The 19,470-nt window shown below is 58.7% G+C and overlaps 7 protein-coding genes across 7 annotated transcripts; 3 read left to right on the top strand and 4 right to left on the bottom strand.

The window, feature by feature from the left end:
* Positions 1-777: 777 nt before the first annotated feature.
* CcaverHIS019_0411380 (uncharacterized protein) lies at positions 778-2,830 on the top strand (the record flags this gene model as incomplete). Its single annotated transcript, XM_060601051.1, has 5 exons — positions 778-956; positions 991-1,117; positions 1,175-1,297; positions 1,335-1,696; positions 1,732-2,830. 5 exons carry the CDS (start codon positions 778-780, stop codon positions 2,828-2,830), a joined length of 1,890 nt encoding a protein of 629 aa, XP_060457583.1.
* Positions 2,831-2,893: 63 nt separating this feature from the next.
* Positions 2,894-4,171, bottom strand: CcaverHIS019_0411370 (uncharacterized protein; the record flags this gene model as incomplete). The annotated part of the gene is made up of 2 exons (XM_060601050.1): positions 2,894-4,023; positions 4,063-4,171. 2 exons carry the CDS (start codon positions 4,169-4,171, stop codon positions 2,894-2,896), a joined length of 1,239 nt encoding a protein of 412 aa, XP_060457582.1.
* A 970-nt stretch (positions 4,172-5,141) lies between these two features.
* Positions 5,142-7,440, bottom strand: CcaverHIS019_0411360 (uncharacterized protein; the record flags this gene model as incomplete). Its single annotated transcript, XM_060601049.1, has 12 exons — positions 5,142-5,177; positions 5,504-5,550; positions 5,612-5,648; positions 5,746-5,814; positions 5,856-6,310; positions 6,346-6,732; positions 6,824-7,009; positions 7,046-7,090; positions 7,191-7,206; positions 7,241-7,284; positions 7,361-7,369; positions 7,413-7,440. The coding sequence occupies 12 exons, from the start codon at positions 7,438-7,440 to the stop codon at positions 5,142-5,144; spliced, it is 1,359 nt and encodes a 452-aa protein (XP_060457581.1).
* Positions 7,441-8,369: 929 nt separating this feature from the next.
* On the top strand, positions 8,370-10,242 carry CcaverHIS019_0411350 (uncharacterized protein; the record flags this gene model as incomplete). Its single annotated transcript, XM_060601048.1, has 4 exons — positions 8,370-8,479; positions 8,515-9,025; positions 9,263-9,640; positions 9,838-10,242. The coding sequence occupies 4 exons, from the start codon at positions 8,370-8,372 to the stop codon at positions 10,240-10,242; spliced, it is 1,404 nt and encodes a 467-aa protein (XP_060457580.1).
* A 201-nt stretch (positions 10,243-10,443) lies between these two features.
* On the bottom strand, positions 10,444-11,919 carry CcaverHIS019_0411340 (uncharacterized protein; the record flags this gene model as incomplete). The annotated part of the gene is made up of 1 exon (XM_060601047.1): positions 10,444-11,919. The coding sequence occupies one exon, from the start codon at positions 11,917-11,919 to the stop codon at positions 10,444-10,446; it is 1,476 nt and encodes a 491-aa protein (XP_060457579.1).
* A 1,308-nt stretch (positions 11,920-13,227) lies between these two features.
* CcaverHIS019_0411330 (uncharacterized protein) lies at positions 13,228-14,370 on the bottom strand (the record flags this gene model as incomplete). The annotated part of the gene is made up of 1 exon (XM_060601046.1): positions 13,228-14,370. One exon carries the CDS (start codon positions 14,368-14,370, stop codon positions 13,228-13,230), a length of 1,143 nt encoding a protein of 380 aa, XP_060457578.1.
* Positions 14,371-17,516: 3,146 nt separating this feature from the next.
* On the top strand, positions 17,517-19,070 carry CcaverHIS019_0411320 (uncharacterized protein; the record flags this gene model as incomplete). The annotated part of the gene is made up of 4 exons (XM_060601044.1): positions 17,517-17,699; positions 17,735-18,123; positions 18,177-18,482; positions 18,533-19,070. The coding sequence occupies 4 exons, from the start codon at positions 17,517-17,519 to the stop codon at positions 19,068-19,070; spliced, it is 1,416 nt and encodes a 471-aa protein (XP_060457577.1).
* Positions 19,071-19,470: the final 400 nt, after the last annotated feature.

The following is a 19,470-nucleotide window of genomic DNA, read 5'->3' as shown; positions in this document are numbered from 1 at the left end:
CTGCTAGTAGTGACGCAATATCAACGACGCGTCAAAACGCGGGATGCGGTCACCGTCTCTACCAGGGCTCACAAGCCTACTTACCACGTGACTACCGTCAGCAAGCCTACTTGATTGACATCAGAAATATGATAGGTGCGCGGGGACTTAAATTGGGGCCACGTGGGATTGTGGGGTTGTGCATCATTCGAAGACCCATGCCCTGAGGGTGCCATATTGCTGGGTGTGAAAGGGGTAACACTCATTGAACTTCCCTGAAATTGACCCACACTCTTGACCTTGAAACCCCAGAAACTGCGGTGGATTGTAAATGCAATGCAGTGCAATGTAATAGCCCATTTATATAATAATTGTATTGTGTCATTACTGTACTCAAACTACACATGCTACACAGCTGTAACCGAGCAAGAAACGACGCACTGCCTCCTCGTGTTCATCCTTTACTCTCTGGTTATCCTGTCATCCACCACATCCCTCTACCTTGTTCACCATATCTATTCCTGTAGACGAGCTTTGACATCTTCACAACTACATATACATCGCCTTGACGGCCCTCAACCATTCACCATCACCATCACAATCGCCCACATCACCAACTTGCACTCGGACTTTAAGCGTGGCCCAAATTGGTCCTGACCACGACCTCTGCCAAGCAATTGTCTCGTCAGGTTTCGGCCCGGCCCTCGCCGCCATCAGACGACACAAACAATTCCACACCCACATCTTACCATCCTACACTAGCACCAGCCACATATAACACACACACATACCTCCATTATGGAGGCCATGAAAGCAGCGGCGTGGCTCGCTGCGCGCGCTGATCCCACCGCCTCACCGACGGAGAGCGCCGCCGCAGCCTCCAGTTCCGGGCACGGATTGAACGTCGGCTCGAACCCTTCGTTCAAGATTATCGGCGTGTGTCTCGCCGTCGGGTCCGGCTTGTTCATTGGCTCTTCGTGGGTGTAAGAAGGGGCGCACAGCTTACTCTAGGTTCGTCGTCAAGAAGAAGGGACTGATCAAGTCAACCGCAAAAGCAGGGAACGAGGTTGGCGAGGGACACGCGTACCTCAAGAGCCCACTGTGGTGGACGGGCATGACTATGATGGTCATTGGCGAGGTGAGTAGTGTGCCCTGCAATGCGCTGTGCTTCTCCAGAGTGTGTGGCTGACGACAGATTCTCAACTTTGTGGCCTACGCATTCACAGTTGCCATTCTCGTCACGCCCCTTGGTTCCGTCTCAGTCGTCGTTGCGGCCGTCCTCTCCCACTTCTTCCTCAAGGAAACACTCACGTTCTTCGTAAGCTCACAATACCCCTGTACCAGCTCACACACAGGGCTGGATCGGGTGCATATTGTGTATCCTCGGCTCGATCATCCTCGCACTCAACGCGCCACAAGAGCAGAGCGTACGCACAATCAACGAGTTCAAGCATTTGTTCATCTCGCCAGGGTTCCTCGTATGGGCCGGCCTGTGTATTGCCGCCTCTCTCGTAGTCGTGTTCTACGTCGCGCCGCGCTGGGGCAAAACGAACATGATGCCCTACATCTCGGTATGCTCGCTCATTGGCGGCATCTCCGTCTCGTGCACGCAGGGCCTCGGCTCGGCCATCATCACCTCGATCCAAGGTGACAACCAGGTCAAGAACTGGTTCTTCTGGTTCCTCCTCTTCTTCGTGGTCATCACGCTACTGATTGAGTAAGCTCCCCCGCATGGGCATGAGCTGACAGCAGAATCAATTACCTAAATAAGGCACTCGAACTGTTCAACACGTCCATGGTCGTGCCCGTCTACTTCTGTTACTTTACCAGCGCGACAATGGTCACCTCGTTCATCCTCTACAAAGGTCTCAAGGCACCAGCTCTGGACCTCGTGACAATGGTCCTCGCGTTCCTGGTGACGTGTTTCGGGATCACGCTCCTCCAAATGTCAAAGGTGGATCCTAAGCAGCTGAGCGGTCTGGATCGGCGAACGACAATGCTCCTCGCAGCCTCGAAACACGGCACCGAGGCCGAGGAGAAGGGCGACGTGCGAGCAATGGAGGAGCCGGGGATGGACGCGTTACGTGGTGGCTTCGGGGCAGTGGGAAGTATCATCCGCGCCCGTTCCGTCAGTAGGCGGATGAGCAACGCGTCGGCGGGCGGCTTCGGTGCACCTCGACATAACACTGCCGGACTGGCCCATCTGCCGCGCTACCAGCTCAGCGATAACCCGATGCCAGATGAGGAGATCGCCATGTCTCCGCAAACCACGGGACGAACGAGCACACTCAAGTTTGGCGCAGAGGACACGGTGCACCAGTACGCATACACGGAAGGCGGGCAAAGGGGGACGGGACACAGCGACGCGTTCCACTCGACCCGCCAGTCGAGCGGTATCACGGCGTCCAGTTCTGGCTCGGCGTTCTCCCTCCCGATCGTGCAGGAGGGAGTCGTATCGACGACAGAGAAGCGGGACCCGTATGTGGACCCTTATGCCGAAGGATACCTCTCCCCAATCCACCACCAGGCTGAGCGCAAGACGTCATTCTCCCAGCTACTAAAGGGCATGACGGGCACCAGTCCCACCGACGACCAGGTGCGTGGGGGACCACACCGCGGGGTCAGAGATTACCCGCATATCCGGGGTGACGAAGCGACGGAACGCGAGGAACGTGCGGCCCTCGTCGCCGAGCCGGAAGAAATCTATTCCGGTCACGAGAGCGACGGCGACGGCGACATTGGTGCGCCACAGCGGCCAACTCCGCCAGCAGGGCCTAGAAGGCCCATGGGTCCGCGCAAAAGCGTGCCAAGCCTGAGCATTGACACGGGGGGGCCGATGGGGCCGCGCTAGTTGTATGATGGACCTTTGATGCGATTTTGATCTAGAGATGCACTATGTTACATTGATTGACTATCACGCGCGCGCTCTCATTCGCAACCCCTCGTGTGCGCGGGCCATTTCGCCCAGCCGCTCCTCGAACCCAGCCATCAGGCCGGCAAGCACGCTTCGCACGTCGGGCGCAGTGCCGGATACCAGGGCGGCCTCCCACGCGTCGATGCCGCGCTGTGCCGTCTCCTCGGCCTCGATGCCCTGGCGGAGGCTCGCAACGCCTACGCGCAACTTGCGGAGCTGGCGACTCGTCTCGCCGGCCCCTGCGCTGGCCTGTATGGCGGTAGTTGACGCGCCGGCGAGTTTGTTCAGTGCGTCGGCTGCGTCGCCCGTCGCCGAACCGAGCTCGGCCGTCGCTGCCGCCAGAGCCGAGCGGTGCGACGCTAGGCAAGCCTGAGCCTGAGAATGGGCATGTACATGTGTGCCGTTCGGAAACGAAGGCGAGAGGGGTGAAAGAGGCGAGCTAGGCCGCCGGTGTAGCGGCGAGACGGGGGAGCTGGGCCGGCGGTGTAATGGTGACAGCGGCTCGTTCCACGCGTGAGGCGAGGACGAGTTGTGATCGAGCGGCGAGAGGGGCGAACGTTGGTATGGGCGTTGGTGACTTTCATCATCACTCTCAAATTGTAATGGTGGTGGTCTCCTACGCGCGCGTGGCGACTCGTGATCCATTAGCATGTCGACGTACGCGACGTCCTCTTCCGCCACCACGCCTTGTAATCCCTCAAGGTCTCGAACAAGGGCAGCCACCTCACGCGTCTGCTCGTCGCGCACCCGCTCGGCAGCGCCCATGCGGGACACGAAGCCCGCCAGCCGTTCCTCCAGAGGTACTCGATGAGTGGGCGATGGGCCATCGAGCGTCTGTAGGCGGGAGAGCATGCGTTGTCCGGCGGCCTGCGCTGCAAGAAGTGGCGAGAGGTCGAGTTGGTCATTACTCTCGCTCTCGTGCCGCCGCGATACACGGACGCTCGGGCCTGGTGTACGTGCTCCGCCACGGGCTGGACGACGCGGCGAGCGCCCTAGAGAGCCGTACTTGTCAGAACCGGTGAAGGTGTCGAGCCCGCTGTCAAGCCTGCTGTCAAGCCCGAGCGGGCCTGGCTCGAGCTCGGCGTAGTCTGCCAGTGCGAGGTCGTCGACCAGCTCGTCGGCTAGTGTTCCTACAGTCAGCAACTTGGCTGAGGTATATCGAGACTCACCGCCACCCATATCCCCAAATTCGTCGGCTAGGCTTAGTCCAGGTCCAGAGGGGGACATGGGAAACCCCGAGTCGAGGTTGAGCTCGTCCGCGAGCGACGAGAAGGCCATGGTGCGGTGTGGCCTTCAAGGGGGAGCACTGTGTGTATTAGGGAGTGGTAAAGAAGAGGAGAGGGGGAGGGGGAGGGGGGGAGTGCTGTTCCGCAAGATATTGGGAGTGAAGAGGTGGGTGGAGGGTGCCAAGGGAGCGCAGGTGAAGTGATCGCGTGATCCAAAGTCCGCTGATGGCGCAGGTGTCGCAGCCAAACGCGAGGTGCAACGCACTTGGAGCGAGCGATGGCGAGCGGGGAGCGGGGAGGGAGACGGACTGCGACGCCTGTCTCGGGTCGACCGTTTGAACGAGTGCTGAGCGTGCCGCCTGAGAACGCTGTTGATTACAGCGTAGAGCCGCAGGCAAGTACTGTAAGTCGCGAGAGTGTCCAAGTCAAGATGAAGCGACTGTGTGATGGGTTGGGTTGGGGACGCACAGGCCCAGTGGCGAGTGGCGAGTGGGCGAGTGGGCGGGTGGTCGGTGCGTTGACCGTGTCCACTGTTCCCTTGAACTAACTCTTCAACTCAAGTGAGTAGTGGAACAAAGTGTACAGTTAGTTGAATGGTAAGATGCATTTGCTCGATGCTCGATGCCAACGTAATGCAAGTCGGTATCACCCGCTGTCTCGGCCTTCCGTCAGGGTTCAGGAACACAAGTCAAAGGGACTCCAAGACGCGACACGTAACACGCGACACGCGACACGTCAATCAGGCACGGTTGCTCGAGATGTTTCAAATGCAAAATGCAACATGCAAACTGCATAGTCACACTGCAAGCGACGACGGACGGAATGAGATGGAACGCTGCCGCTCGAGGGGTGAGGAACATGAGCCTGTGCCCAATGAGATCCAGAGCGGTGCAGCGAAGTAGTAGCGCACAGAGGTCAAGGACGGGTTGGCAGTGGGGAGTTGAGTGGGGCACACCACAGAAGCACATGTCCACGCGGTAGCACTATCACATAACGTTTTACTAAGCGGACAATATGATATCTTACTCGGCAAAGTCCTCAGCGTACTCCTCGGCGACCTGGCGTCAGCGCGTGCTCCAAGTCCCATGCGCTAGTTCATAGCAAGTCCGAGCGTCCGCATCCGAGCAACGCGAGCGGCTGCACCCCACAGCGCAGCCACCTCCCAGCACCGGAGACCGCTCGAGCGCCGACACAGCCCTCAGAGCGTCACGGTCGCCCGTGCCGTTCCCATGCTCATACTCGCTCGCAGCCTCATTCACGGTCACGTTTCTCCACACCCATGCCACGCAACGCAACGCCATGCCGCACACCATACACTGGACGCTACCCCACACCACAAAATGCGCTCTAGACGCTGCGCGCTTTAAGCAGCACTGGCACTTACCGCCTCGACCTCGTCCTCGTACTCGTCGTCGAGCTGCGCCGACTCGTCTGCATGTCAGCGAGATAGCTTGAAAGCGAAGGCGGCTCGATCGCCACCCGAAACACTTACACTGGTCGTACTCGTCCACAAGATCGGAAAGGTTGGACTGCGATTAGCTTGGTCCTAATCGATATAGGCCAATCAAATAACATCTCAGGCACGATTGTGCCTGCGCTGCACAGTTTGCCGACACCACAACTCACCTCGGCCTCGGTGAACTCCATCTCGTCCATGCCCTCGCCGGTGTACCAGTGCACGTACGCCTTCCTGCGCTGTTCGGGTTAGCTTGGTCCTCAAACGATGCAGGACCCACGAAGAGCTGGCGGAACTGGACGTGCGAGCGCTTGAACACCTCCGAGATGGCAGTAGTGTTGGCAACCAGAGTTGCGGAAGCAACCTGGCCGATAGGGGGGACGGTGCAGAGGGTGGTGAGGGCACCGTTGGGGATCCAGGGAACAAAGTACTCCGAGTTCTTGGACTGGTACTCGTAGACCGAGTTCTCGATGTCGCGCATCGAGAGCTTGCCGCGATACGCGACCGAGACGGTGAGGTACTTGCCCATGGAAGGGTCGATGGCGGCGAGGAGCGAGCGGCGCTGGAAGAGCGCGTTGGTGAGCTCGGGAACGTTCGAAGCCGTGTAAGCACGGTTCGACGTGGCGACGAGCGGGGCGTAGCCCGCAGCGAAGAAGTGGAGACGGGGGAAGGGGACCATGTTGACCGCGAGCTTGCGGAGGTCAGAGTTGAGGACACCGGGGAAGCGGAGAGTCGCTGGGGTCAGCTTGAGCGAAAAGCAGAAAACTCACAGGTGAAGCCAGTCATGACCTTGGCGATGAGCTGGTTCAGGTCCTTGTACTCGGGTGCCTTCTGCTTGAGGTCGTTGACGCAGATCTGGTAGAGGGCCTCGTTGTCGATGCAGCAGGTGATGTCCGAGTTCTCAACGAGGATGTGAGTGGAGAGAATGGCGTTGTAGGGCTCGACGACGGTCTCCGAGACCTTGGGGGAGGGGAAGACTGAGAACGTGCAGAGCATGCGGTCGGGGTACTCCTCGCGGATCTTGCTGAGGAGAAGAGTGCCGAGACCCGAACCGGTACCACCACCGAGCGAGTGGAGGAGCTGGAAGCCCTGGAACGAGTCCGAGCTCTCGACCTGCTGGCGAAGAACGTCGAGGATGGGGTCGACAAGCTCGGCACCTAAAGATCTCAGCCAAATTCAACCGGGAACAGATAAGTGTAACGCAAACGCCAACGGAAATGCGAAACGGAAACGGAAAGTCTAACCCACCCTCAGTGTAGTAGCCCTTGGCCCAGTTGTTGCCGGCGCCGCTCTGGCCGTGGACAAAGGTGTCGGGCCGGAAGAGCGTCGAGAGGGGGCCCGAGCGGACGAGGTCCACGACACCGGGCTCAAGGTCGACCTGGACCGAGCGCGGTACATACTTCTGGTTCGATGCCTCGTTGAAGTAGACCGAGACTGGGGATTAGTACAGGTTCTCGATGGCTGACTCACCCTTGTCGAGCTGCTGCTGGTCGTTACCGACGTACTTGCCGTTGCCTGTGCGTCAGAACAGCGAGGGATGGCGCAGGCGCGCGCGCGGGCCGCCGAGCCCCCGCGCGCTCCAGCCGCTGCGGTCTCTACACCGCGTGATGCTTACGGTCAAGGCCGTGCTCCTACGTCGTCAGCGGGAATCGTCAGCCTACACACCTGGAGGATGTTCTCCCAGAACGCGGTACCGATCTGGTTGCCGGCTGGACGTCAGCGCGCGATCTTGCCTTCTCCATCGTTTCGCTGGCGCCGGCGCGATGGCGCGATGCCATTCCTCACCCTGTCCGACTGTTTGTCAGCGTGTGATCCGTTTAAGATGTGTTGTGCTTACCCGAGACGCTGATGATCTCCCTTCCCATGATTAGATGTGGTAATGAGTGATTGTGATGGTTGAGAACAGGAGTGGTTGAAGGTGAGAAGTGGTTTATCGAGTTCAAAGGTACGGTTGTGTGGCGGGGTTGAGGTTTGGTTGTAGGGGGTGGTGTCTTGTTGACCTGACCTGACCTTTGACCTTGCTGGATGGCTCCTTGACTCTCTTTACCCTTTGATGCGCTTACGCTCACAACTAACAACTAATGGGTCCAAGCGCGCTTTCAGGGAATAAACTCTTGGGCCAAGCGGGGGGTCTGTGCCTTTGCGATCCCCCACTCTTTGACAGCTCTCCACCCAAATTGGGGGGGGACAAGGCATCAGTCAGTCATCGAGCTCAAGGGACGCGCGCCCGCACGCCTATTCCCTGAACAACATGAGGCATTTACTACCGGGAACGTAAATACCACGTGGAACTAATGTTGATGCCTAACATCAGTATTTAGGCCTCCAGTACGACCACGTGGAGGTAACATCTAGTCACGTGATTTGGACTATGACGTTTTCAATGCTGAGTTGCCGAGTGGGGCCATTCAAGGTTGACGACATTTCGACAGATCTGTTTATAGTTTAATGACGGGCCCACTAGATTAGAAAAGCCTTGTCCGCCTCGCCGCCTGGCTGCCTGCCCACCATGATTGTTACTTTTGAGACCTTCAACAACCTACCCCTCACTCCTCTCAGCTCTTTCTGGGAGACCACATGGTGACCAAGGCTAAATCCGGGCCCCGCCCCGTGACAATGACTTACCTCTTCCCAATCCAGCCCGTATCTTCGCTCAAACCGATATCAGACCTGGGCGGGATACGTACACCTGCCGCCATGCCGTCATCCGCACTCAATGTCTAACCGAACTGGGAACTGATTTCTCACCCCCCTACCACCAACATCTTGGCATCACTCTCCTCTCCTCTGAATAATGCGCGCAATAATCCCAGCCGCACTCCTCGCGACCGTGAACGCGGTCCACCTCACTCCAAACCAGCTGAACACGGTATGGGAGCACGCGGTGCGCATGTCCAACTTCTCGTAAGTCTCCTCTCCTCCAACCGATCTAACGGAAGATGGGAGAACGGGACGATCGGCGAGACATGGTTGGAATGGAAGTATCCCCATCTCTCCGTGTTTTCGTCAACCGCCCCGCTTCCCCTGCCCGACCTGACGCCGGACCAAGTGCCCGAAATCATGCAGTTGGCGGAGGATACGCTGGCTAACAGGCCGGTGAATTTCACCAACCCCGCCTTGCCGACCAATATCTCGGCCACGGGGGCGAACGCCTCCTCTACCAGTGAGGGAGGGCTGCGCCGCCGCCAGACGCCCACGTCGGTCCCAGTGCCAACGGCGAGTACATCGACAGCCACCTCCAGCACCCCGCTCCTCGTTCCCCTCGCTGCCAACTCACAGCTACCTCACGGCCAGCCGTTGTTGGAGGACGGCGCAGCGGGCGATCCCGCCTCGCTTGGGGTGACTGTGCTGGTCGCCGACAAGGCGAGCTCGGGAACGCTGATCAAGGGTGTGTCGTTCATGCAAGCCGCGCAGAGTCAGGTCGACTACCTTCTGTACGGTGTGCCGCGGGTGAGTAACCGTTGCGCGCCAAGCTGCAGCTATTCAACTCTGTACATGCGTCAGTGCATGCTGTGCAGTGCACAGCGAGCTGGTTGGCTAGCATCACCTTGTTTGGGTGCCAAGCGGCACACTTGGGGTAAAGTTGTGCCAGTAAAGTGGTGCAAAGACGCCAAGCCGCCAAGCCGCCAACGTGCCAAGAGTGCCCTGAAACCACTATCTTTCCACCTCTCCCTCCGCTGACCGCAGAACGAGCAGGGCGCAATCTCGCACCGCGCCGCCACCTTCCAACTCTGGGCCGACAACGTATACATGGTCCCCCCTTTCCTAGCCTACTTTGGCGCGATAACCAACAACCAGACCCTCCTCCAAACCGCGTTCGATCAAATCTCAGCTTACAGACAAGGCCTACAGGACCCGGAAACAAAGTTGTGGCGACATATGAGTCCTGGACCTGAGGCGGAGGATCCGAATCTCTGGGCAACGGGGAACGCTTGGGCCGCCGCTGGGATTCTCAGAGTGCTTGCGACGATTAAACGGTCTCAGTTTGCGGAAGGGATGGGGGATCAGGTTACGCAGTTGCAGGTTTGGGCGGCGGAGATATTGGGGGCGAGTAAGGAGTATATGGTGAGTTGGGATCGCACGAGCCGGAGACCAGGGTGGCGGGGGAGGGAGCGAGGAAGGGAGGTTGTCTTGGATCTTGGACGACCGTTGCATAAGTTGCGGTGTCACAGAGCATGAGTCGGTTGCACGCCTGTTACGTTGTGACAATCCTGCGACACTGTGCCTTGCTAATGTATCTACTGTCATCACTCTGACACCAGACCCACGACGGCCTCTTACGGAACTACATTAACAACGCCTCCGACTTCGTCGACGCCGCCGCCACCGCATTAATGGCGTCCGCCGGTCTTCGCATGGCAACCCTAAACCTAACCAACGACCACGTCGATGCGGCCACCAAAATGCTCGCCGGCGCGTCAAGGAACGTAAACTCTACCGGATACCTGACCAACGTGACGGACCCCTACAGTTTCCACCAGCCAGGCACAGTCAGTCCCGAAGGAAACGCTTTCGTGGTGTTGGGTTATGCGGCGTATAACGACTGGGAAAAGATGGGGAAGCCGGGGAATACGAGGGGGAAAGATCCGTTGTCGGGGGCCGGGCGGGCTGGTGCGAGTTTGGTGGGTGTGCTCCTTGCTGTTGGAGTGGGAGTGGCGGCGATGTGATGTTAGGACACAGCGACTCTTGAAAAGATCGACATTCTCTTGATATTCTGTACAGACGGACAATACTAGATCGATTATACATGTACTGCTTTGACTCGTCAGTTGTGTATTATAGAATGGGTAGCATTGTCCTATAAACCCGGAATTGCCCTACTGTACCAAATAGCCTACGCCTCTACCATCAACCGATATCCTATCGTCCTAAAACTCCCACACCGGCGCAACCCAACTCTCCGGCATCTCGTCCTCCTCTACCGGAACCCCAACCACCGCATCCCACTCCTCATGTTCCCTCTTCAACACCTTCACCGCCTCCGCCCTCTGCTGTTCCCACCAAGCATCCAGAAGAACCGGCGCCATCCGCGCTTCCTTTGCCAGCTCGGCTTCAGGAGTGTTCGGATCCAGACGACCCGATAAACCGAGAATTTCGCACGTCTTCCCCCGGTCCAGCCAATATATCCAGGCTTTTCCGCCCGGGATCTTGCCGACGAAGCGCCACCGGCGAGCGACTCGATCATGGACGCCCAGATGGTACTGATTCAACGCGAGGTCGTTTGCTTTCTTCGATATGTGGGCATCGTAGGACTGCAAGATCTCGTGCGGGGTGGGCGAGGAGATGGACGTGGGTGGTGGGAGAGTGGGGACAGCGGATGACAAGATGGCGGTGATGGTTGGCGGGGTGTTGGGCGGAAGGGTGGCTGGGGTCGGGAGGCTGGGTGCGACCCAGCACCGTTCGAGGTGGTTGACCAGCCCTGCGAGGACGCGAATACCCAGAGCAACAGTCAGGTGAGAGAGACCGTAAGCCGCGTGGCGGGCGAAGCGGGTCATCTCCACCCAATTGTGAAGAGTGTACACTCCCAACATATTCCAGTTGGTTACTGGGACTGGAGGAAGCGTACGTAGCTTATGGCGGCGGGGATAGAACTGGAGCGTCGCCTTCGCCAACGGGGGGATAAAGAAGCCGGCCTTGCAACACGGGTGGAAGGCGAGGAGCCAGTTCGCCCCAATGCAGACGATGGCGATGATGACCGTGGCGTGGCGGATGATCCGGTCGATCGTCCCCCCGACGTTGACAAGAATGGCCTTGATGGGAGGCGGAGAGGTCGGGTGGGCGAGGATTGTGCTGGTGGCCGTGAAGAAGTCCAAACCCGCGTCGATGTATGACGGGAGAATGGAGGTCGCCGCGCAGAGGAGGGCAGGACAGAGCGGCGAAAGGGCATAGGTATACTCTTCCCTTTTCTTTTCGGCCCCGGAAGTCTCTCCCTCGCTCCCACCTACTGGAAGACCGATCGCCGCGGCAGGTCGTCCGGAAATGGACGTAGGTCCGGATGGCGCGCTGGATTCGAGATCCGCTGGGGTAATTGGATCGCGACAGCTCCAGTCGTCGGAGCTGTCCGCGCCGCCCGAAGAAGGGAGTTCCTCACCAGGGATGCAAGTGGGTAGGGAGGACGAGGGGGAGCTCGGGGTAGACTGTGCCGAGGAAGCAGTGGACACTGTGGACACGGTGGAGACGGCGGACACGAACGAGTCGATGGACAAGAAACGGCGTAGGCGGAGGATTCGTGTCGCCGTCGTCGCCATCTCAACCCCAGCCGTAGCCTCCCCCACACCGTCCTCCCTGTCTGGAGGAGGAGAACGGCGTTCACCAAACTTGCCCTTTACAAACTTGCCAAGCATTCTCAAGGAACTGAAGCGATGGAGTCTTGATTGATGAGGAGCAAGAAAACATGCTGACATTGCCTCTTATGTGCTTTTTCCGTTTGCTACATGCTCGGTGCGATTCCCGGGAAAGGACCAACACATCTCGCACTGAATGGTGAACCTGAATGGTGAATGGTGAATGGTGCATGGTGAATGGTGAATGCGACACAAACAGCGCGACCGTGGGACTGTGTGAGGCGTTGTGTTTCTGATCTCAAGACCCTTCCATCGGAATCGGAATGAGGATTCAAATTAGTCGCAGAGGCTGCTTTCAAGGAAGCCGGATGTATACTTCCGGTATCCGAGACATCATCTGGCGTTCCGCGATTGGCCAAGAATTCAGGGTGTGCCCTTTCCAAATAAGTAAACCATCAGATCTGGTGGTGGCAAGTCTTCCCTTTGAGCATGGGAGTAGGTGAATAGGTTGCTCTGGAATCGACGGCGGAGTGTCTAACTATGAACAACCAAGTTATCAGGATCTCAGAAGGCCCAGAAGGCAGGTTAAAGGTGTTTATTCCGTCGTGTTTGGTAGCTTTTGGTAGATCTTCCGATGCCGTTGTTGACATGTCCATTGTACCCAGTGTTTGGTTTGTGCACGCACGTACCCTCTGATCCCCCTGTGATCATTTCATCAACATTCCAGCAACCTACTTCGACTACAAATATCGGTCGACTCCGTCTTTGAATTCCGATTCAATACGTGGTTGAGGTAAGACAGGTAATGCAGGTGAGATGAGACATGAATCGAGAGGCTTGCACGTGGGTCACGTGTCCCCCCACCTGCGGAGCTTTCGCTGCCAAGTCTCAGATTCACTCGCCAGCCATTTCTGTCTTGGAACAGTATTTGTGCCATTGTCTGAAGCTCGCTCGCCACGATATTGATGAAGCCGCCGAGTCTCACTCTCACGCTCACCAACACCGATCTGGTTCATGGCCGAGCTTACCTGCCCAATTCTCATGAGACTCACGGCCAAATTTTCCTTACGTCATCTCGGAAGCAGGGTCTTCTAGTATTTGGCCTGCCCGGAGCACCAGACCCAAAACCCTCACCCCCACCTAGCACCCCCACCTAACAAACATGCACCTGTAGGGGCACAAGACTCTCCTAAGATACTAAGACGACATGCATGGGGTTACAGACAGACACAAGGCTGGGTAGCTGGGTATAGGGTATAGGTAGTTGTAGCGTGATGGGGACCGTTGCGGGCCCGTGCGAAGGGCGCGTCCGTGCGGGGCGAACAATGGGCGTGTGTGGAAGTGGAAGGGCGGGTGTGGATGATGACGCTATGATGTGGTAAAGTCTCGCATGTGGGATGGCGGCTGGGTGTCGCGGCGCGAAAGCTCGCGCATACTTTCCGGACCGACGGATGCATTGCGTGGCGCAGCACTGTTGCCGCGCGTGCTCCGTGCGGATGAGCGCTCGGTCGCGCTTACGACGCGGCGCATTGCGGCAGACGTCTGCTCAACGGGAGAAAGGCTGGCGCTCACACGAGGACTCCTGCGCACACCTGTGTCTGGAAGAGAAGTCTCCGAACCCGTCGGCGAGCTGGTGCCGCGGCGTGGTGTCTCGCCGAGACGCGAGCGCTTGCGAGGGGCCTCGTACTCGGGGGTGGAAGTGTGCTCGTCGGCCGCGGTCACTGTGCGCAGCGGCGAGTTGATGCTGACCGCGGCGGCGCCAGGGGTAATGTTACCGAGGCCCGAGCTGCGGGTGCGCTTGAGTGAGCGACTGACAGGACCCGAGGCGCTGTCCTCCAGCTCGACAGTCGCCAGCGACACGTCCTCCGCCAGGCGGGCTGCAGCGGCGGCAGCCTCGGCGGAGCGCGCGCGCTCACGCCCCACCGCACGCTGGATGGGCGGAATCATGGTAGCGGGAGTGACCGAGGTCGATGGCATGCGCGAGTTGCGGCCGGAACGGAGAGCCTTGCGGCGGCGCATCAGGGCCGCAGCGGCACGGGCAGCGGCGGCGTTCTCCTTCTTCTGGCGAGCCTTCTCCTCCTCTGCGCGCTCGGCACGGGCCAGCTCCTGCGGCGAAGGTACAGCGCTGCGATTGTTGGCGAGGTCGATCGCAGGCGAGTACGGGTTGGAGTTGATCGGACCCGTGGGAGCGGGCGAGGCCGCAGGCGTGTGCTGGGACGAGTTGCGTTTGCCAGGCTTGAGGGGAGGGCTCGGCGGCTGGACGCGGGAGAGGCAGCGGTCGACAATGGACGAGTTCTGGGCGACCATGGTGCGGGACAGGAGCTCCTCGGTCGGCATGGGCATGGAAACGATTTTGCGCTTCTGGTTGGCAGTGAGCGGGCCGGATGCGTGCTTGGGCTGGGGGGCTGATGGGGCGCGCGGCGTGAGGGTGACGGTGGGGGTGCCGAAGCGGGATTTCGGCGCACCAGGGTGGGCTGGTCGGACCGAGATGGTGACACGGGTGGGAGGCATGATGGAGAGAGCTGCTGTGCAGCTAGGATGGAGTGGGAGAAAGTGGGTGGCACTGGAAGAGGTAGTGTGACTGGGTGAAGAGTTTACTGGGGTGGAAGGTGGTGTTGATGGCGGAGGAGGCAGTGGTGTTGGGGGTGCTCTCTAGAGGGGGGAAGATGAAATGGGGAGAGGATGAGGAGAGTTGGAGGAGAGAGCAAGTAAAGTCGAGGTGTGCTTGTGACAAGTTGATACGAGTAGTTGAGTAGATGACAAGATCAAGACAGTAGATGTTGTCGGCCGCGGAGTCCAAGGGGAGAGGGAGGAGAGGGGGGGAGGGGTTCAGCAATCGACAAGGAAGGGGGGAGGGGAGGGAAGGGTGAGTTGAGGCTGGGGTTGGGTGATGGGTCGGGGGGGGGGGGGGGGGGGAGGAAGGGTGAGGGTAGAGAGGGGGATAAGAACAGAGGGCTTAAAGCTAAGGTAAGTTAGAGAGGGATTAGGCACATGACCCCAGGTCATCCTTAGGTAAACGTGCCTCCACCTCCGGACGTGCCTGGACCCATTGTACCAGCCAGCCAATGTAGCGGGATCAAATCATCTACCACTCCAGAGTTTGGTCCACTATCAGTTCAGGCTCCTTCAACTGGTGGTTCGTGACCCTGAATCACCCCACGTCAGACCTCGCAAATCACTCGTCTCGGTTACTCGTCCTCTTTATCCGCAACGTGCACGGTCCTCGGCCTCTCGGCGTTGACCCAAACGTCAGCAAGGAGGTATGTTGACAATAGCTGCGGAGTCTAATTGCTAAGTATGGGGTGGTTGGAGGGAGAGTGCTGGGACCGCCGCAAACAAGTTCTCGGTTCCAGGCCGGACACGCGGTGCAACTGGTGCGAAAGGATCTGTTGGCGTGATGGGCGTTGGGGGGCTGCCACGGCTTGTAAGCAGGGTGGCACGCGGCAATTGATCCACGCGAACCGTGCGCTCCGTCTTGGTTATGATCATGTCGCTCCTGGATGTTACCGTCATCTCCGCAGCTCCGCCGTGCAGTAGACCGTAGCCATAGTGCTAATACCCACTTGAATCCCACTGCCATCATGTTCATTCGGCTGTCACCTGTTCCAGTTGTTCCAGCTCCCCTTGTTCCCAAACATGAGACACTGCTCCGAGCCCTTAGGCCCTAGATTATTTCCACTAGAGTAACTCGACTGAGACCGGAGGTGCATGGTTCACTCATCGACACACTGGTCAGGCGACACAACGTCACGAGGTATTGGAGCTGCGAGATGCGGGTTGGGAGGTGGAACGCGAACGGCGAATTCGAGGCGTGTGTATGCGGGCATCTACTGACAACGGCTAAATGTTGGTAAGCCGCGCGACGCCTGGAATTGGGGGCTGGTGTAGAACTGGATGTCAGCCAGGGCCGCTGAATCGAACCGCATCAGGTTACATGTCTTGCAGCTGGGACGCTCTGAAATTGGAAGCATTGAGAAGAGCAATCTAGCGGCTGCTGCCAAGCAGCCGATCCTCGTCTTTGTGCCCTAGCGTATTGGCGTACACTTGAGGCGCAGGGTATTGGTCGCGGGGTTGGGGCCTGGAGCAATGCAACTCTCGGCCCAAAGATGCGGCGGTGGCGGCATCTGGCACCCGTGGACCATTCATTTCGAATAGGCCGAATGGAGATGCCGCCATCCGCCTATACGCCCTTACATTACTTGATGAGACATCAGCAAGGTGCATATTGTAGTGGTGGCTGGACTGCAATTGCGATTTCCAAGACAACGCAGGCAACGCAAGTTGGGAACCGAAGGGACGATGAGAGCTCCAAGGATGCAAGACCATTCAGGACAACTAGGACTCAAGATGTAACATCCGATGTCCCAGTCAGAGAAGGGTACGAGGCATGTGAGTTGCATGTGGCCCACTCCCTGGCATCGTGGGCAGCGTGAGCAGCTGAGCAACTAAACAGTACAGCGCAAGCAGAGTATGTAGAAGAACCAAGCCGAACAAGCAGAAGAGGATACAGGACACAGGATACAGGATACAGGATACAGGATGCATTTGTTAGTGCAAAGGGTACCCGAAACAATGGGGCTTAGTTGGTATCCGAGACATGACGGATTCATCATCACTCTCTCATTCTACAGACTGCGTACCAAAGTCACCGTCGCCCCCCCTTCTGTCTCCTAATCCCCCCAACCGTCTCCCCACACGCCCCACACACCCCCTCAGACACAAACTCGAGACTGTCTCTGATCGTTACAATTCGCCCCTCATCCCCCATCCTCAATCGACCATCCTTCATCCTCCATCTCTGCCTCTTTCTCTTCCTCTTAACAACCTTCCATATCTCTAAACCCACCTTTCACTCCTCAACACCCGTTGCACCTGCAACCGCAAACCACCTCATCCATCCACCGCAGCCAGCAAAGTCGCACGACCCGCTTGCCCTCCCACGCACACGCACACGCGCACCCCAGGCCCCGATTTGACATCGCCGCCGCTCCGCACCGCTCACCTCGCACCCAACCCCCATACTTCTACCCCTCCACCCTCTCAACTGCTACCCCTCCGGCTCTCTGGCCCTCTGTGTGCCGCACTGCGATTGATCAACGTCGCTGTACTGCAAGTACTGCATTGAGCAGAGCGCTACGCATCCCTTGGTCCCCAATTCGGTACGGCAACCTGGACGGGAGAACCGACTTATCCTTCACCGTACAGTGCTCGGGCTTGGCCGACAAACGCCCTTCTCTTCCAACCCAGCCCCTCCTGGCCTCCTGGTTTGAAACCCTAGACCCAACCCCCTGGACCAAAGTGGTCGCTCCCTTTCGGCCCTCGCCAAGCCATCCATCACTCACCTTCCCCCCTCACCTCCCCCATCCGCCATCCCTTCCGGCCCCATCACCTCCGTCTTCCTCCTCTCCATCAACTCATCTTCTTCTTCATCCACACTCGACTCTTCTTCCACTCGTGATCCCTATCGGTCACAACCCAGTGGCGCAAAACTCATCACGTAGCCCCGACGCCACTGAGACTCCCCAACACGCCCACGCCCCCCCATCTTTCTCACCTACCGGGCGCCCACATTCCCCCCCTCCCCTACCATCAACTCGATCCTCTCCCGTCCGGCATCATCTAAACAGCTGCGCACGAACAGTCGCTGATTAGCAACAATGTCTGCTGCCGCAGTCCGCTCGGCGTACGTGCCCCGTACAGGCTCGTTGCCCCCAGGATCACCAGGCTCGGGATCGGCGTCTAAGCGCGCCGCCTTCACCCCTCGGACTCCGAGCTTCACTGTCTCGTCGCCGCAGCCCGTGTCAGACGATGTCAAGCGCAACGCCGATGCGATCCTCAAGGTAAGGGGATGAAATGGAAGCGCACTAACTCGCAGCTCTTCAGCGGACTCCCCGCTCCCATCGCATCTACTCTGCCCCCAATCCTCCGGGCCAAGCGGTCACCAAAAACCCCGTCTTCCTCATCCTTCTCGAGCTTCAGGGCCTATGTGCGCGCTCAGAAGCGTAAGGCGAGCGACGACGACACCGCGAACGGCGGCCTTGGGCTCGGCCTTAGCCTTCACCCCAGTCCCAACATCTCTTCACGGCCGTCTCACAAGAAGGCCCGCAACGGTGACGGTGCTGCTGGGGGTACCACGACACCGCCATCACGCGCCACGCTCCTGGCGTCCCCAAAGAACCGCAGCTCGTTGCGTAACGAGATAGCTCGCGGTGGCACCAGCAAAGCGGACTGGACGCCGGAGCAGTGGGCTGCTTTGGCCGAAGAGTGAGTGACCCGCATTCTACTATCTTGAAGAGTCTTGGCGCTGACAACATCAGCATTGGCAAGCGGGCACATGCACTCAAGCGGCTAGGTGACGCCTACATCAACCCGACCGCCGCCAAGGGCCACCTCCGCGACAGCGTCTCGCAGGACAAGCTGCGTGGGTTACTGATGCTCACCGAATCGCTCTGCTTCTACTTGTACAAGAACTTCTGCGACGAGCGCGCAAACCGCGGCGCAGTGTCGACCTTGGCGTACATGCAGCTCGATGCGCTGCGCCAGTATGTCCTGACACGGTGGAACGACCCGTCTGCGTCCACCCCCGAGTGGAAGGAGATGACCAAGGGCATGCAGGGCCTGATGTGAGTTGGTCTTGTGCACATATGCCGAGTGCGCATCCACTGACTCGCAGTCACCTCATGGAGGCAATCACCTCGGACGTCGTCGCACGCACGGACATGCGGGCACTCCACCACCGTATGAGCAAGGAGATGTCGGGTTCGTCTACCTCTGGACCGTCGCCTTCCTCGTCCTCTGCGTCGCCCGCTGGAAACGGGCGCTCTCCAGCGTCTTCGTCTTCGGAGCTCCCAGCGGACGTCCTCAGGCTCCTCAACCTGACCTACGCTGCGAGCTCTGGGTCGCAGCGTGCGCTGCAGCAGTCACGGGCGCTCCTTTCGCTGCGGCAGCTCAAGACCAAGTTCCCCGACACGTATGACCGCGCGATCAACTCTGATCTTGCAGACGACGCGCTCTCTGCGGACACGTTAGGCTGCGCACGTAACCTCGAAATTGACGACCCGGACAAATTTGCCTGGCCCATCGAACTCGGCATGCAGAATGGTGCCGCGCACGTTGCCGTGTTCGGCCGTGCCCTTGTACGCGAATATTCCCAGGCAGCAGGCAAGCCTTGGGAGGCAGTGCCGTCTTTTGCGGACAGCCCTCCTTCATGAGCACGATGCTGCTGAACCGACCATTGTCTGGCGCTCATCTCGGCGATGAAAGCCACTGCCCTTGCGGGTCCGCACACATCTTTCCCCTCTTGTGGGCGCGTCCTTGATCCACCATGATTCTTCCCAGTCCCCTTGTTGACATCCATACACCTCACCCACCCAGGATCCGCATGATAGATCCCTGTACTCGTTGCATCTGATGTATTGCATTCCATTGCATGCGCGGGGAGGCCGGGAAGACTGTGTCAGTTGATGAGTCAGGGATAGAGGAGGTAGAGTGCGGTTCATGCATGTTGGCTTTTTGGTTGATGTCATGTTGTATCAACATCAATGTGGCTACGCCACGCGTAGCGGAAGCTAACGCCGTTTGGAAACGCCGTTGAGCCGCAGTTGAATTGGG

This window comes from Cutaneotrichosporon cavernicola (genome assembly GCF_030864355.1).
Source record: "Cutaneotrichosporon cavernicola HIS019 DNA, chromosome: 4".
NCBI classification, from domain to species: domain Eukaryota; kingdom Fungi; phylum Basidiomycota; class Tremellomycetes; order Trichosporonales; family Trichosporonaceae; genus Cutaneotrichosporon; species Cutaneotrichosporon cavernicola.
This window is presented reverse-complemented; position numbering and strand designations above follow the sequence as displayed.